Below are 17,343 nucleotides of genomic sequence, written 5' to 3'. Positions count from 1 at the left end.
TTTATAGAAATGTTTGTCAACCTGGGATTCCAGTTTTTGTATTTCTAATGTTTTTATATTTTGCTGCCTGTGTTTTTAAAGTCAGATTAAAAACAGCATGAAAGAGACTCCAAACATTACAGCATCCACAGATTAGTTCCTCCTAATCATTGCTGATAGTTCAATCCAGTACAGAAAAATCTCAAAGGTGACCAAATGTTTATAAAGTAGACCTGCATAGAAGAATCCAAGATGCTGCCGAAAACTCTGGCAGTTTTCACCTGAAAGAACACGTCTTCCTCAGTCGCTCGACTCCCATATCACTCGAAAGCCAACTGATAAAGAAAACCTTCTATTAGTTCTTCATCAGGGAACAGCAGCAGTTTTGCGGCTTCCCATCTTCAGATTTCTCCATTTTCCTTTGCGCCACTGCTTCTATCTGTTCTGGTCAAGGGGCAGGCTGGATACCTTCACTGTCATTTAATTTTTTTGCAGAGTTTTATATAGCGCAAACTTGACCCGAAGGTATCGGGTATCAGGACGCTTTACGTGGCACCAGTTTATTATTTATTTATTTGTTGGTCTTATATAGCGCACTTTCACCTGACAGGCATCCTGGCGCTGATAACTCAAGAGAGGGAAGAAGAGTGTCGGAAAAGGGCGGTCAGACTACGTTACTTAGGAAACAACCAGGTTTTAACTTTTCTCCAAAAGGGAAGAAGCTCCGCGGTGTGCCTGATCTCGTGTGGGAGCAGATTCCATAATTTGGCCGCCGCTACCTCATAGGATCTGCCTCCCGAACGGACCTTCTTAAACCGAGGCACATTCACCAGGCTAGCCGATGAAGATCGAAGCAGTCTGATCGGAGCGTGCCAGGTAAACTTGGATTGCAGGGACAAAGGGCCCAATCCGTGAAGAGCTTTAAACATCAGACATAGCGCCTTGAACTGAACCCTTTGTCTCAGAGGGAGCCAATGAAGTTCTGCCAAGGCTGCCGGCGCATGAGCTCTTCTGGGAAGCCCCAACGCCAACCTCGCGGCCGCTGATTGTATTCTCTGGAGCCTGTCCAGCAGGAAGCCAGGAGATTCCAGTAGTAAGGCATTACAATAGTCAAGCCTACTAAGAATCGTACACCTGACCACTTGAGTGCGCGCCTGGAATGGAAGTAGAGGCAATATCTTCCGCAGAGACCGCAAGATAGCAAAGCAACAAGATGTCGTCTTCGCTACATGAGTCTCCATGCTGAGTTTATGATCAAGCATAACTCCTAGGTTGCGGACTGCCTCCACGGGTCGCACTTTAGTCGCGGTCTCAGGAGGCCAAAAATTCTCAGGAAAAGGACGGGAGATCTTATTCCCAGCGCAAAAAAGCACCTCCGTCTTTCCGGCGTTAAACTGAAGGGAATTACCCCTCAGCCAGCGCGACGTGTCCAGTAGGCAGTTATGGAAAACCTCCACCGAAATCGATTCTTCTCCCTCAAAGGAGAGAATCAACTGCGTGTCATCCGCATAATTTATAACCTTTATGTTATAAGATTTGATGAGCGTAATCAGGGGTCTTAAGTAAAGATTAAAAAGGATCGGGCTGATAGCCGAGCCCTGAGGCACCCGATGTGGAACAGGAGAGAACGCAGACTGGAAAGGAGGCAACGAAACCGCCTGCTGTCTCTCCTGCAGAAATGACCGAAACCACGACAGAGCGATGCCTCTTACCCCAGCTTCACTTAAACGGCCCAGCAAGATCTCATGGTTAACCGTATCAAAGGCGGCAGACATATCAAGCAGAATAAGCACCGCTGCCTGACCTTTGTCTGCACGCCTCTGAAGCTCGTCCATGGCAGTAACCAAGGCCGTTTCAGACCCGTGAGCCGGACGGAAGCCAAATTGCTCATCCTCAAGTAGGTGGTGGTGTTCCGGATGATGAGATAGAGCCAAGCTGACTGCGCGCTCAACGACCTTTGCAGGAAAAGGCAGCAAGGAAATCGGCCTGTAGCTCTTGGAACATTCCGGGTCCAAGGAAGGCTTCTTCAGTAATGGAGATATCAAAGCCTGCTTCCACTGAACTGGAACCACCCCCATACCCAGAGACTGATTACAGATCAGGCGGAGGGTGGGAAATAATTCCTCCTCATATTCCTTCTAGATCTTATGTGGGACAGGGTCCAAAGGAGAACCAGATGAAATGCCCCGTGCCAGCCCACTAAAGACTTCTTCCGTAAGCAACGGAAGCTCGAATAAGGGTTCCCCTGATGGCCAGACAGGACCATCAGCTATGTCAACCAGAACCAAATGCCCAGTTGCGTTACATGAGGACAACCCAGAACACGAGCACTCCCAACTCACTTCAGTGTCGCGGGAACAAGACAATCTTTTCTTCTCTCGTACTTGTCCTCAATAAGAATAATCAGTTTCTAAATTAGTTCAAAATGTTTATTTTGACTATAGTGATTCATAAAACAGTATGTGAACCACGACAAGCAGCAAAATGCATAAAGCTAACATCATTAGTATTGTTAGAAAACCATAGATACAAAAGGAGTCATCATTTCATAAAGACTGTGAAAAAGGCAAAATAACTAGGCATAATCACCATCTCCTTGGCAGTAACAAGTTATTTTATATAAAAGAAGATCCCTAGGCGTTGTTTGCAGACCCCCTACCTGAAAGCCTAAACGCAAAGGTTTACATCATAGGAATAGCAGAGCTCCGCTCCCTGGGACGGCTTTCTTCGAGTGTGTTTCAAAAACATGCAACAACGCTATATCAAAGCATGATTCTTCCCTATTGTAACTGTTGGTAACATGTTTTGTCTAGGTAATAGGGACTGACCAGAACAGAATAACAAGAGATATTGTTGATCGACCTTGCACATTATGTTCAGACAGAATTTGAAGGGAAAGCTCAGAACGTGTAAAACAATCTGTTATCATGTACAGGGCAGAGGCAAAGTGTCGCGAAAACAAACTGTAGCAGAGGAGAGTGCAAAAAGCAGCAGCATAGGGCAGGCAAAACTCACGCTAACTTAGCAATGTCGACAATGTATCTACGGGCCACATAACCCAATATAACACCCTCCCCCTGGTAAGTCAGTAGGACATAGACAGAAGAACATAAACAGAGTTCAAAAGTCAGGCAGTGTTTAAAATATTGGTGAGGAACTTTCTAAAAAACCAAATCGGAGAAAAAAGGGAAAGTCCTGGAAAAAAAGAGTCTGTAATCCCAGACTGGAATTGTGACGAACCAAGTAGTCAAACCATGAAGGTATGTGTGCAAAGAAATGCAATTCCCTCCAATAGTTCATCTTTGTCATTGGTAGAAAAAAGTGATGACCTCCAATTAAGTAAGTCGAAGGAACAATCATATTCCTCAGAAGCAGGAGCATCCAAAACTAGAAACGGGAAACTTCTGTGATATTCAATGAAACTATGTTGAAGGAAGGTCTCCGCAGCCGTACACAAATTCCTTTGAGCCAAGATTCCAAGGAAAGCTGCACATGTCATTTGACCATCCACAGAACAAGCCTTGTCCTGCGCCTCTAAGGGACCCATGAACCACTTAAATCAAGGATTGGACAACACGTGTTCGATAAGCAAAGTTCCATCGCACAGGAGAAATAAAAAATTTTGCTATGAAGAACAGGTTGCACGCAAGTATAGAAGGCAAAGCGAAAGGTCAAGTCATAACTTGCACCAATCGTTGCTAAGGGCAAGCATCCAAAAGCCTCATACAGGCGATTGCGGTACAGTTGTAGCTGGGCTGGCCTATGCAGAGCCACAAAGTGAGCAGCCATTACGGAGCGAAATGAGGAGAAGCAGGACACCAGCTGCATGCACCAATATTAGGGGAAGCCTCCGAAAATGCTTGAAAATATAGAATGAATAAAAACTGGTATTAGCCCGAATATAGTTTGAAAGAAAGAGACCAGACCAGATACCACACATTTAAAAAGTGCGCACGGCCTGTCATCTGAGATGCATTAAATATTTGGTGAATGAGTTCCCCAAAATGAAGTGGGAGGTTAGTGTTAAAAAGCGACTGTATCTTACTCGAGGTCCGAGCCACCTGCAATCTGAATGTTTCTTTGGCGGAAGTGAGGGCCTCCTCCTTCTTGGAGTAAAAGGGCTTTGAGCCTGCTCAACTTGTTGAACTCTGGTTTCAAAGTAGGAATGGAAGGCCAAAGTGAAGAATCTAAACTCCCCTGCGGGAGTGAGAAAAGGACATTGATACAGCAAGTTACTCGCTGGGAAACTGTTACTAAGTATGGGACTCCCACTCGCAAGCCGCAGCAGTCTTGATTGTTTAAAATGAGATAGCTGCCGTTAGTAAGCAATGTAAAGACAGGCTTGAAGGATGGTACTCGGTCCCCTTTAAAAAGCAAGAGAGATTCGGCGCTGACACGTTTTACTCGCCGTGCAATTTAACGTGTTTGCACACAAGAGAGTGATCCACTGTCGAATCACACTCCCGCCCCTGTAAGAAAAACTTCTTTATCCTCCCTCAGACACCGATAAGCAAAGGGCAGGGCTCATAATTCATGCAGAAAAGCACTACCAATCGGTTCAAAGCGGCCAACAGGAAAGTGTTGCATACATGATTTAAATTGGAAAAGGGCAAAGAGATAACACCTTGCATCGTATAAGAGGCCTTTATGGTGGGATGCACACAGTCACACAAAAGCTCTAATAATGGGGGTTAAACAAAGAGTAAAAAAAAAAAAAGAAGCAGACTTGCCCCAGTATTGGACTTTCATAGATTCCCATGCTTTGTATCATTCCCCCATCGTAGGAATGGGAGCCTCAGTAAAATAATAATACCATAGCAGTAGGTACAAAAGAGAAAAAGGCCTAGGCCTTATCTCATTTTGTAGCCTATCTGCCTCTTTTTGTAAAAGAGACCAAAAAATTGTAACAACCAATCAGAGTAGCCTCACCCTATAGAACCCTCCTGAGAGAGCCTCAGATTTTCTACCGCACATTGTGCTAAGGGAGTCTTTACAGAGCTCTGCTCAGATTTCTCTTCAGACTTGGAATTTTTCTTCTTTTTCAACTAATATGTCTGATAAGGAGAAGAAGGCTTTATTCAGAGCTTGTGCTACCTGCTCAAAGAAGAGGCTATACATTGAGGACAAGCATAAGGACTGTATATACTGCTTGTACCCGGATCACAAGGCCACAGATTGTAAGATCTGCAGGACTTTCTCTACGAAGACCTTGAGAGACCATTGAAGGCTGCTTGTTAACCTGGTTGCCGAAAATGAAGTCTCGTAAGGAGGTTCTATCATCCAACAGTGAGGATTCTTCCTCAGCTGCGTCCTCCAGGAGATTCAAAAAAGGGGTGGGTCCTCCCCTTCAACATCTTCTGAGCCCCCTGTTAAGGCCCTGCAAGTGACCTCTGATAGGTCTGAGAGGCCTAGTCCCAAACCATCTCCTCACCGAGGTGTAAAGGAGAGGCTGGGATGGACTGAGGAGACACAGTCATCAAAGAAGGTACAGAAAACTCCTTCTATTACTTCTCCACCATCTGAAAAGGAGAAGGTATTCAAAAAACCTGCTACTGTCCCTCAGGAAGGAAAATCTGATAAGAAATCTCGTCCGTCGACGACGAAAATATCTGGTACGTCGACGACGGCAGCCTCGTCGACGGCAGCTGCAGTGATATCTTCGTCGACGTTTAAGGTACCTGTTTCCTTCTCGTCGACGATGGTGCTTACATCTTCAATGTCGAGAACGACGTCGACGACGACAGCGGTGATGATTATGACGATGAGCTCGTCGACGACACCGTCGACTATCAGTCCACCGTCGACGAGGTCCATCTCTCCGTCAACGTTAGACGATTCAAAGGGTCCACATTTCTATTAAAAGACAGCAGATTACTCCAGAGATGACATCTCCTCGCAGAGTAACACCCTTGCCTCCAACTTTGCTTTTGGAGGAGGAATCAGATGAAGAAGATGGCCCTTATGGGGATGCTTACAGCCCATCCCAACTTCAAGTGAAGTATCAAGATTCAGACTCTGATGACTACTATACGGAGGAACGCCATTTTGTTCAGCAAGAGAGGCCTCAACAACAACAGGACATGGTGGCAATGCCTTCCTCTCTCATAACAGACTTGCAGATGATGCTCCAGGATTACAAAAGAAGGTTCCCGTCTCAAGCTCCGGACCAACAAGCGCAGCCTCCTCCTCCTTCCATTCCTGCTACTACTCCAGTTACAGTGACACCTCAGGTTTCTCGAGCTTCGGAGCCAGATCCAAAAGAAAGCCATCAGGAGGTTATTGCTATTCAGGATGATGATGACTCATCTGATGACGATCATCAGGTAGATCAAAACCCAGACCCGGATAGAGATTGGGACGAGTATGTTATTCAAGATCCAGCCTCACCATTGCTGGATCCTGCTACCTCTCCTCCAGCAGACATTGGAGGTTTCCATAACCTTATGGAGAGGGCGTCCAAGAGGTTTGGTCTTCCTATTACGACAGTACAGACAGACTGTTTCCTTTACGACTTCAAGGAGCCTTACAGAAAATCCATCCGTTCAATACCGATAGTTGAACATGTGTGGTCGGAAGGTACTAAAGTGATGCAGAATCCAGCTACGGTCATTCCTGTTCTTACCCGGCTGGGAAAAAATATAAGGCTCCAGAAAACAGTCCCGCTTGCCTGACTGGTCAACCGAACCCAGACTCCGTTATTTCCCAGGCAGCGCAAAGAAAGTCCAAAAATCCATCAGCGCCTCTTACGACACCGCCAACAAAGAGGAGAGACGCTTGGACAATGTGGGAAAAAGGTTCTCCTCAATGGCCAGCCTTCTAGTCTGAGCTGCTAATGCTCTTGCAATCCTGGGTAGATATGATCGCCAAATGTGGTGTGATTTATCCCCGTTTGTTGACCAACTTCCGGATGGTGCAAAGGAAGAGGCCAAGAAGATTCTGGAGGAAGGAGAACGTTCATCTTCGGCGGTGATAGATTGTGCTATGGATATAGCAACCACCGCTTTCCGAGCTCTTGCGGGATCAGCAGTTTTAAGGCATCCGGGCTGGCTTCGGGCAACCTGGTTTCGCCAGGAAGTCCAAAATAAGATCTTGGACTTAGCTTATGATGGAGAAATGCTTTTTGGAAAGCATATAGATGATGCCTTCAAGACATCAAGAAGGACACGGACATGGCAAGGTCCTTGGGGACATTGCATTACTGCAAGGTTCCTTTCAGGGGTGCGAAAAGGAGAGGTTTTTCATCATACAGAGGGTGCAACCAACAGCGCTACTCTTCTTACTTGCAGTCCTCTCAGTCATACAAGCCCAAATACTCACAGCGCCATGGTCAATCGGCGTCTTTCTCTCGCCAACCACCTAGAGGACGTCAGGGGAGAGATACACCTAAACGTCAATAGCGGCTTCATGGCTCTGTCTACTGTTCCTCCCCCTCTAGTCACATCAGTGGGGGGCAGGATATCAGAATATCTCCACAACTGGAAAATTATTATTATTATTATTTTTTTTTTTAAACCTTTATTAGTAAGACAAGGAATACAGTTACAGGCCTACAACCACTGGGGCCGGCCAGTCAAATGCAGTAACAGTAGCACAATAAGACACCGCTCATCAGCCGACAGCCGAAGGTCCGGCAGCAAAGAAGCATAACATTATCCAAAGTTCGTGGCAATAAGAGGATATTTAAAAGGTTTCACATTTTATATAAAGTAAACAACAAAAACTTAACTGGAAAATTATTACATCGGATCAGGGGGGTCCTCAACATCATACAATTCGGCCACACACTAGGGTATACACCCGTTACAACGGATCTTTTACTCCGCACTACCATTACAACGCGACCATTAATCCGCATACCATTACAACGCATTGCGCTGGGGGGCGCTCTAGGATAGGGAATAAGTATAATTTACTATCCAACACCTTCCCTAGGGTCCACGGGGACTGGAGTTAGAATAGTAAATTATACTTACCACTATCCAGCGCCCCAAGGCGCTATGCGTTGTAACGGTATGCGGAGTAAAAGTCGCGTTGTAATGGTCTGCGGAGTAATAGTATGCGTTATAACGTCATACATCCCACACTAGAGTTTCAAGAATTTCCATCATCCAGAACTCCTCACGCCACGGAATCGAAACATCTAAATCTTCTATGTCTCGAAGTTCAACAGCTGCTCATCAAAGGAGCGATAGAATCGGTTCCTCAGACCCAACGAGGGAAAGGATTCTATTCCAGGTTTTTCCTGGTTCGCAAGACGGAAGAAAAGTGGCGCCCAAATCTAGACCTGAGGTAGCTCAACACCTATCTCATAAAACTCTCTTTTCGGATGGTTTCTCTTCAGGATATATTGCGTCTCCTAAATCCTGGCGATTATATGGCAACTCTAGATCTAGAGGACGCATATTTTCATGTTCCCATTCATCCGGCCCACAGGAGGTATCTTCACTTACAGTAGCCAAGAGCCACTTTCAGTTCAAAAACCTACCTTTCGGTCTAAGATCTGCATCACGGATATTTACAAAGGTATTGGCACCAGTGGCAGCTTTTCTCAGAAGGCAGTCTCTGCAGGTGTTTCCCTACTTGGACGACTGGCTGATAAAAGCTCCAATCTCTCAAGCAGCCTCAAAAGCAGTCGAGGATTGTATTCAACTTTTCAGTCATCTGGGTCTAGGCCTAAACAGAGGCAAGTCTGTCCTTCTTCCGTCCAGGTCGGCAAGATTTCTGGGTGCCATTCTTGATACAACTCTTTGCAGAGCTTTCCCTTCAGAGGAGTGATAGAACAGACTGATTCTTTCTGCCAACCGTTTTCGAACGAAACAAACTCTTTCAGTCCGTCAGTACAAATCCCTTCTAGGATCGATAACATCTTACATTGCATTGATTCCGCACTACAGGCTTCACATGCGTCCTCTGCAGGAACAACTAGACTTGCAATGGCGTCAAGCAGAGGGGTCTTTCGAAGACAGGATAAAGATTACTTGTGTCATGAAGAAGGCGATCAGGTGGTGGTCTGTAACAAGCAATATCGAGGAAGGTCTCTCCTTCAGGGTTCCTCCCTCTCTGTTAGTCCTGACCACAGACGCTTCTCTAGAAGGCTGGGGAGCTATATTACAATATTACAGGATCTTCAAGTGAGCGATCGCTGGTCTCCAGAGCTTCGCACCTCTCACATCAACCTACTAGAACTGAGAGCGATTTGTTTAGCTCTACAAGCTTTCCTTCCAAAAATTCAAAATTCTACAGTCCTGGTGCGGAGAGACAACACGACGGTCATGCATTATGTGAACAAGCAAGGCGGAACAAAATCCAAACTCCTTTCAAAAGAGGCACAGGAGATCTGGGAATGGGTTATTCGTCACCAGTTAGCTCTCTCAGCAGAACATCTACCAGGTTCTCTCAATGTCGAGGCGGATTCATTGAGCCGTCTAAGGTCAATCTCCCACGAATGGGAATTGGATCAGAGGATTCTCGACAGAATATTCGCTCGTTGGGGCACTCCTCTTATAGACCTGTCCCGACTCCACAGAACAAGAAATGCCAATTCTACGCAAGCAGGTATCACCATCGAGAGTCGCTGGGGAATGCCCTTTCGGTAGCCTGGTCAGGCGCATTTCTTTACGCCTTTTCACTGATTCCTTTGATACCAAGGATACTGAGGAACCTCAAGACGGAACCCTGCACCATGATTTTAATAGCCCCAGCTTGGCCCCGCCAATTTTGGTTCACAGAGCTCCTCCTTCTATCGAAGGATCAACAAATTCTCCTGCGTCCAATTCCTACCCTGCTGACGATGTCCCAGGGTCAAGTAATGCATCTAGACCCGAGCTCTCTGCAATTGACAGCTTGGCTCCTGAGCACCGGGAGTTCAATGCTTTAGATATCCCTCAAGATTGCAAAGACATTTTAGCTCAAGCTCGGGCTCTTAGTACAAACAGGACCTATCGTGCAAAATGGAAGCCTTTTTGTACATGGTGCCAAAAAGAGAATCTTCATCCTTTTACTTCGGCTCCTCATAAAATCTTACCGTACATATTGTCTTTGGCCAAATCAGGTCTTCAACACTCTTCCATTAAAGTGCATCTGGCAGCGATCTCGAGGTACAGACGGACAACCTCTGACCCTTCTCTTTGGTCCGCGAGGGTGATCAAGCAATTTCTAAAGGGTCTATTCAGGGCTTTCCCTCCGGTGAGACCTCCTCCTCCAATTTGGCAACTCAACCTGGTCCTTGCCCATCTCATGAGGGCTCCTTTTGAACCAATACATAGAGCGGACATGAAGTTTGTGTCCTGATCTTACGGACAAATCCGAAATTTATCCCAAAAGTCCCTTCGGATTTTCACCTAAATGAGTCTATATTACTAAAGACTTTCTTTCCTCGACCTTCATCTCTGGAGGAGAGATCTCTCCACACTTTGGATGTCCAAAGATGCCTGAAGTTTTATCTTCAACGTACGAAAGAATTAAGGAAGACTTTGCAACTTTTTGTCGCTTTTAGCTCTCCAAGGAAAGGTTTGCCCCTGTCAAAGCAGGGGATATCACGTTGGATTGCCAGCACGATTCATTTCTGTCATCAAGCAGCGGGAAAGCCGCTGAGGGGACGGATCAAAGCTCATTCTACAAGATCAGTGTCATCATCAACATCTCTGTTCTCTGGTGTCCCTATCAAGGACATTTGTAGGGCAGCTACATGGAGCAGTGCCCATTCATTAACGAAACACTACTGTTTGGATTCTTCCACAAGGAGTGATACAGCAGTCGGACAAGCAGTCCTGAGGAATTTATTCCAGTGACGGTGAGCTTTCCCTTCTATCCCTCCTTCCTTTATTGCACATTTTGTATTTGATGATAATGCTTATACTGTGTTATGCTGATATGCATGTAACAAAATGTGCATTTGTGGCTTACTGCTAGCTACTCTGATACAAAGCATGGGAATCTATGAAAGTCCAATACTGTGGCAAGAAGACAAGTTATTTACCTGTAACTTTGGTTCCCTAGTATTGTTACTTTCATAGATTTCCATATGCCCACCCGCCTCCCCTGGGAAAGCTCAGCCTTCAGCAAATGTAATTACTTTTACACAACGGCTACGAAAATCTGAGGCTCAGAGGCTCTCTCAGGAGGGTTCTATGGGGTGAGTCTACTCTGATTGGTTTTTACAATTTTTTGGTCTCTTTTACAAAAAGAGGCAGATAGGGTACAAAATGAGATGAGGCCTAGGCCTTTCTTTCTCTTTTGTAACTACTGCTATGGTATTTTTATTTTACAGAGGCTCCCATTCCGACGACGGGGGAATTGATACAAAGCATGGGAATCTATGAAAGTACCAATACTGGGGAACCAAAGTTACAGGTAAGTAACTTTTTTTCTTCTTGGAGGCCGAAATCTGTGAACTTGTCGAGTGTTTTCTGTGCGCGGGACCCCCTGTTGTCAGACGACTGGTGGCAGCCGAGGAATAGCTGCGACGCCTCAGACTGAATGCTGCAAGTGTGTCATGGCTCTTCACTCAGCATATGATCTAAAAATGGGGAGTTAAAGTGGGTTAGCTGCCAGATTGGCTACAGGGGGCATGGAACTACACATAATTCCACAGATACGCCACAGTAGTGGGTGCCTGGCCACAGCTGCGGTCTCTATTACAGAGGTGTTTGCAGAGTATTACTCCGATTTATATGCCACACAGGCCCCTCCGCAAAAGAGCAATCTGTGCCTGTACTAGCACCCGATCACCTAGTGAATAAGTTGATGATGCTGGAAAGGGGGGTAGCTAGATGAAGCATTGTCCCTGGAGGAGGCTCAAGCAGCTATATCTTCAATGTACACTGGTAAGACGCCAGGTCCAAATGGTTTTTTGGCTGGATTTTATAATCCGTACTCTTCTCTACAGCCCTGCAGCTTTTGGGTGCTCTTTGTAGAAATACTACAGCAAAGCCATATGACTTTGGGTGAGCCATGAAAGTGATTATTTCCAAACCAGGGAAGGCACCACAGATTGCTCATCACACCGTCCAATATCCTTATTAATACGGAGGCAAAGATACTTCTTAAAATACTAGCCTCACAGCTGGCTCTGGTTATATGATTATTGGTCCAGGCAGACCAAAGTGGCTTTATGCTAGCTTATGGCATCAGGCACTGCATTCACTACCTGCAGTAGCCATAGCGGCAGAGGTGCAGGACTCAATAACCCTGGTCGTTTTTTTTGTTGTTGTTTTTTTGAGAAGGCATTCGAATCAGTTCATTTACCATTTCTGTTTCAGACCCTAAATAGAATTAACTTTGGTTGCTACTTCCTAAAGCTGTTTCAGACCCTATATAGCGATATATGGACGTGGATGCTACTGTGGTGGTCTGGGGCGCCCGACATCTGTCTGTAGTACTGGGTGTCATAACTAGTGGTGGTTAATGATTAGATATATGGGGATCGCCTAGACCTGGCCTACAGGTTGGAGCAAGATCTTGCCCAAAAATGGAGCCCAGAGGCAATATTATATGGGTCAGCAGTGCTGAGACTTCCCCAAAATCTAACATTACAGGGCCAAGATATAATGAACCTAGCAGGGTGGTTGGCTGCACTCTGACCCTGTGTTCCAAAAGTGCCATCCTGGGTTTTGAAGGTGAGGACCCAGGTTAATTAGGTGCATGCTGCCTGGTGACCACCAGTATGACTGTGGCAAAGCGAGATATTTTAAGACACTGGATTGTCACTTCCCTCTACTGTGGTTGAGTGGACTTGTGACATGAACCTATGCTCTGCAGCTGGAAAAAAACAGTTTACAAAGCCCTTGTCTGCCCACATAAATACCATTAAATTGAGGGTGATGGGTGGGATCAAAATGGTAGAGCATAGGATGATAGATGGGGGAGGTGCGTGGAGTGAACATGTTATTGATATTTGTGATTATATGAATCATGGAGAAGCAGTGTTTTCTTGTTATATTTGAAAATACGATAAAAATATTGATGCCAGCCTTTGGCCTCACTGAAATTGGTCACATAGGCGCCTCATGAGCAGTGTAACTCTTCTTCAGTGCACTCCTAGGTCTGTCTGCAGTCATCCCTCAGGCTGTACTCCCCCTAACAAGTTCCATTTACACGCTACTATCCTCGCGCTACTTCCACTGACCGCACCCTGGGCCAGTCTGCGGGAGTCCCCAGAGCCATTGACCCTCCTCTCGCTTGGGGATTTGGTCAGATTGGAGGAGGTTTAATTACATTTAAGCACGTAATTGTGCCCCCACAGGCCTCTACGAGGGTGAGACATCAGTCCTAGGATAGTCTCTGATCGTTGAGGTAATCAATAGGCAGATCATATGTATTTAAACTGTTAACTAGTTGTCTAATGATTTTTTCTGTTTTTCTTGAATTGATCTCTTTTGGATTTTCATCGTTTGTTTGGTTGCCTGTGGTTTATAGTTGTAGCTCCACCAGTTGATCAGACTCTTTAGAGAAATCTCACTTTGTATACATATATCATTCTATAACTCATGGTTGATGCTTGGAATACTACATAATCTCTGATGCAAGAGTCTGAATAGTGAAATGTAGGTAAAATAATCTTCTAAAGACACAAACCTTTAAGATTTGTTTTTCTGTGGTAGTTCTATTTCGTTTAATGTAGTTCTAACCACTTCATGTTAAGAAAGAAGCCCATCTTTTCTTAGAGTGCTATGGAATCCATTGCCAGGTGGAACGAAGTGCAAACATTTGAACACATGACGGGGACCATACTGGAAAACTACGCTTGTAGAGCCCAATGGCTGAAGAGGGTGTTGGACTCGTGTGTGGTTGTCATAACCTCATTTTTCTTGCTCCTCTGATAATTCATTGTTAAGTAGCTTTGACTCATTTCTTGGGACCTGTGTGTTGTATTTATGTGGTATTTGTGTAGCACAACCGTTGCTGAAAGTGAACGGAGTGCTGTACAAGGTGTTGTTCTGTATGTTTAATATCTTCTCTGCCATTTCCATTTTCCTGCAGGGGCCGTTCTGTATTATTACTTCTATAAGAGAACAGCAGTGTGCCTTGGGGATCCACGCTTTTATGAAGACTCCCTTTGGCTACGGAAGGAATTTGCCCACATGCGGAGCTGACCTCCACTGATGGTACAGAGTTGAGGGAACTTCACACGGAGCCAATGGGCTTATATTGATCATGACTGATAGCCTTTCATGTGTGTACCTGCTGCTGACCGGGGGGAGAAGAATATCCACCTCTGAGGAGGGTGGGAGTATTTTATGCTCTTGGAAGAAGAGGATACATGAAGTTCCCTGGAGGGGAGCCTGCCTGTGTCAGAACTCCTCTTTGACAGTACATGACTTTTTTTTTATTTGGACATTGAGCTTGCCTGGGTGGTTATTGAGCAGATTGAGGCTTACAGCTATTAATGTGTGTACCAGAGATCCCTTCTGATCATGTTTGGAGTATCTGTTACCTGAGAGTGAACTAATGTCATAATGTGACATGCACTAAGATACCATAAACCCATCGACTTAACTTAGTCCTTATACACTGAGGAGTGAGCCCCTGTTCCACCAAAGCATCCAACAGAACCACAAGCTACCCAGTACATCGAGGTTAAAGGACACAAATGTCTGTTATATTGAAGTTTGAGTGGTAGAGCATGAGTGTGTCAGATGTCACACAGACAGGTGTCTCTGAGGTAGGGCATGCTTTTATCCTAGTGATGCAAAATATGGCCCAGTCTTCAGATACATTGTGTGCCTATCTTGATAAATGTTTGTTTACAATATTCTTTGTTTCTGATAAAATATGTGCATATTGGTTTGATGAAATGTATATACTTGTCAGAATGAAGTGCTTGCGGCCATGCAGTGTGCAAGAATGAGGAATCTGCCGTCTTCCAAACATAAGTTTAGTCCATCTTTTCCTTGCTGTGCATTGTTGTGTTTCTGTCAAGTACTCTTTATAGTTGGTGCTGGTGTTTGAGCTTGTGGGTGGAGGTGAGCGAGATGTGGGTACATAGATCTGCTACATTACAAATGTCCATGAAGCAATCTACGTTGTTTCTCCGCTGTTATTTCCTCAAGAGTTCACTTCCAGGATAATGTTTCCAGCGGATTTTGGGGTGGGGTGGGAGTATATCTTTGGCCCAATTTTAGATGTTTTTTATTTTTAATTTATAATCATTGCGTAAATTAATACAACTATTTTGCAAAAAGTGTCCTGTTTCTTGGCTTTGTACTTAATCTCAAAAAATTTCAGGTCTTCACAACATCTGTTTGAATGCATACTGTGTAAGTAAACTAGCCTGTAGTCGGAGAATAAGAACACTGAAGCACGTTTTTGTTTTTACCATTTTATAGACTCCCAAGCAAGGATCCAGATAAGATTTTAATTTTGAGATCATTTATATCGGTACGTTTGAAGTTTTCTTTAACAGTGGAAATGTTAGGCAAGCAAACCTTTTTTAAATAAAACCTGAATATTTTTGTTGCGTTCCATACTATTTTTCTTGGGGGCAATTCCCATAAGCCAAAGCAGGATTGGCAGCAACAATGGAGACTCCCTCTTGGTGCATGGTGCTGGTGGTACCACTTACCACTGATCTAAATGTTTCACCAGAGACATCCGTTTATAAATCGGTGCAGGGTTCTTTGTATCTGTTTTCTTTTCTTTTTCGTGGGTTAGTATTGAATTTAAATCATTGATATATCACTTACTACTCCTGATGATGTGTTTAAGTGCAGTGCAGCATGCTACTCCTGAACCTAAAGTTAGTGGTTAGTCCATTGGTTATCAGGTTTAGACTAGTGTACTCGAGGAGACCATTGCATGTGTTTTCAGCGGTTCGTTTGCGATACATTAATGAGTTAGGTGTGATAATTTGTGGAGGCAATATGAAAACCAAATAGATGAGGAAATTAATAGATATATTGTTAGCATGCAGGGTGATGGTTGTAAAGCAATAGCAATAAAAGCAGACTGGCATGCATCTTAGAAAAGTCTGAGGAGGGATTCAGAAGGGAAAGCGAGGCATTCAAAAGAAGTGAAGGAAGGAAACATTTCAAGTTTGTCGAGGTCACTTTTTCTTGCACGGCTTTAGGAATTTAGTGGGTCAACTTCAAGGTTGAGTTAGCATGCAGTCTTTGGATGTAAACCTGTAGAAAACAATTACTAATCTTCTGCTGCGAGACCGAGCTAAGTTCTGCTCTACAGGAATGTAACTTTTAGTTGAGACACTTTAAAGAGATGGCAGATGCTTTCCTCATTGCAAACAGCAACCAGCGTGCTTTTTGAGTGTTCCCGTTATGTGTGACTATCAAGCAGTGAGACATGTAAGCACATTCCAGTACATGGTCACTGTTGTATTGTTACATGGAAAAAATATTGACCGTTATATGGAATGTCCCCAAGGGACATGCATGAAGACAACTCTCACCAGCGCTTCTCTCCTCACACCAGGAAATTTCGAGTTACGGTCATCCCAGGTGCTCTAGGTGCTTTAAGAAAAAGTTATTGGGATCCTAATTTGTGCTCAGAGATGACACAACCACCTTGATGTGTATCCTTGCTTTTTGAACACTGCAACCTCCCTGCTACTAATTAACTTGTTTAGGTGTTATATTACAACGGTGATTTTTAGGTCTTGCCTAGCGTTGCAGCGCGCATGAGCTGCTCGCACTGCGAGGCATATTGTAGTAGGGTATGTTTTAGAAGTGGAGTGGAAGCCCCGCCCATATTTTTGATTGGCTGGCATCATCGTCCATGGTAAATGCTGGCTTCTGATTGAAAATGAGGCTTCTTAGTCCCTCCTTGTTACCGCTCTGTCTCCTTTTCGGACCGCCCATCCGGACTAGATCTTTTACTTTCGGCATTATGCTAAAGCACTATGTTTTTTCAGTCAGTCGGCTTTCGTTGCCATCCACTCTCGCTGCCTCTTTTTCTCTCTCTGTCTCTGCAGTTCTGTTTCTGCGCACCCGCCTTCTTCTCCCCAAGTGCCTACTTTTCACGGACTGTCTCTCACACCTCTTCCCTGTCTCACAGATGGCCGGGCTGACATCTCACTTTAGGGGGAGAACTGCGCACCGCCCTGCGAAAGCTCTTTTATGCCTGTTGATAATATTGCCAACCATAAGAAAGAAAAATAATTTGCATTTCCCCTGTCAGTCTCAGGCACTGGCTGTAAAAGAAGATTGAGTGCGTGATGCAATGTGTACTGTGGCGCTTTCTGCCTCGAGGCACCTCCAGAGCCCGTCAGTGGATCTTGGGACAGACAGACAGCTCTTCCTTGTGGGGTGAAGAAGGCCTCTCAGCCGCAGGCGGGCTGGTTACTCCACGGCCAGCCCCTCACACCCTCTGACTTCACCACACTGCATCTTCCCAGAACCATCCTTTCTGATT

General features: G+C 45.0%; 1 protein-coding gene across 2 annotated transcripts in view; it reads left to right on the top strand.

Moving 5' to 3' along the window:
- TMEM138 (transmembrane protein 138) overlaps nt 1-15,430 on the top strand; it is a 73,304-nt gene extending 57,874 nt beyond the window's left edge. For both annotated transcript variants that reach the window (XM_078680635.1, XM_078680636.1), the window contains exon 5: nt 13,960-15,430. In XM_078680635.1, coding sequence (XP_078536761.1) covers nt 13,960-14,072 — 113 coding nt within the window. In that variant the 3' untranslated portion in view covers nt 14,073-15,430. The remainder of the gene's footprint in view (nt 1-13,959) is intronic.
- Nucleotides 15,431-17,343: the final 1,913 nt, after the last annotated feature.

The sequence above is a fragment of the Lissotriton helveticus genome, chromosome 3_1, assembly GCF_964261635.1.
Source record: "Lissotriton helveticus chromosome 3_1, aLisHel1.1, whole genome shotgun sequence".
In the NCBI taxonomy this organism is placed as follows: Eukaryota; Metazoa; Chordata; class Amphibia; order Caudata; family Salamandridae; genus Lissotriton; species Lissotriton helveticus.
This window is presented reverse-complemented; position numbering and strand designations above follow the sequence as displayed.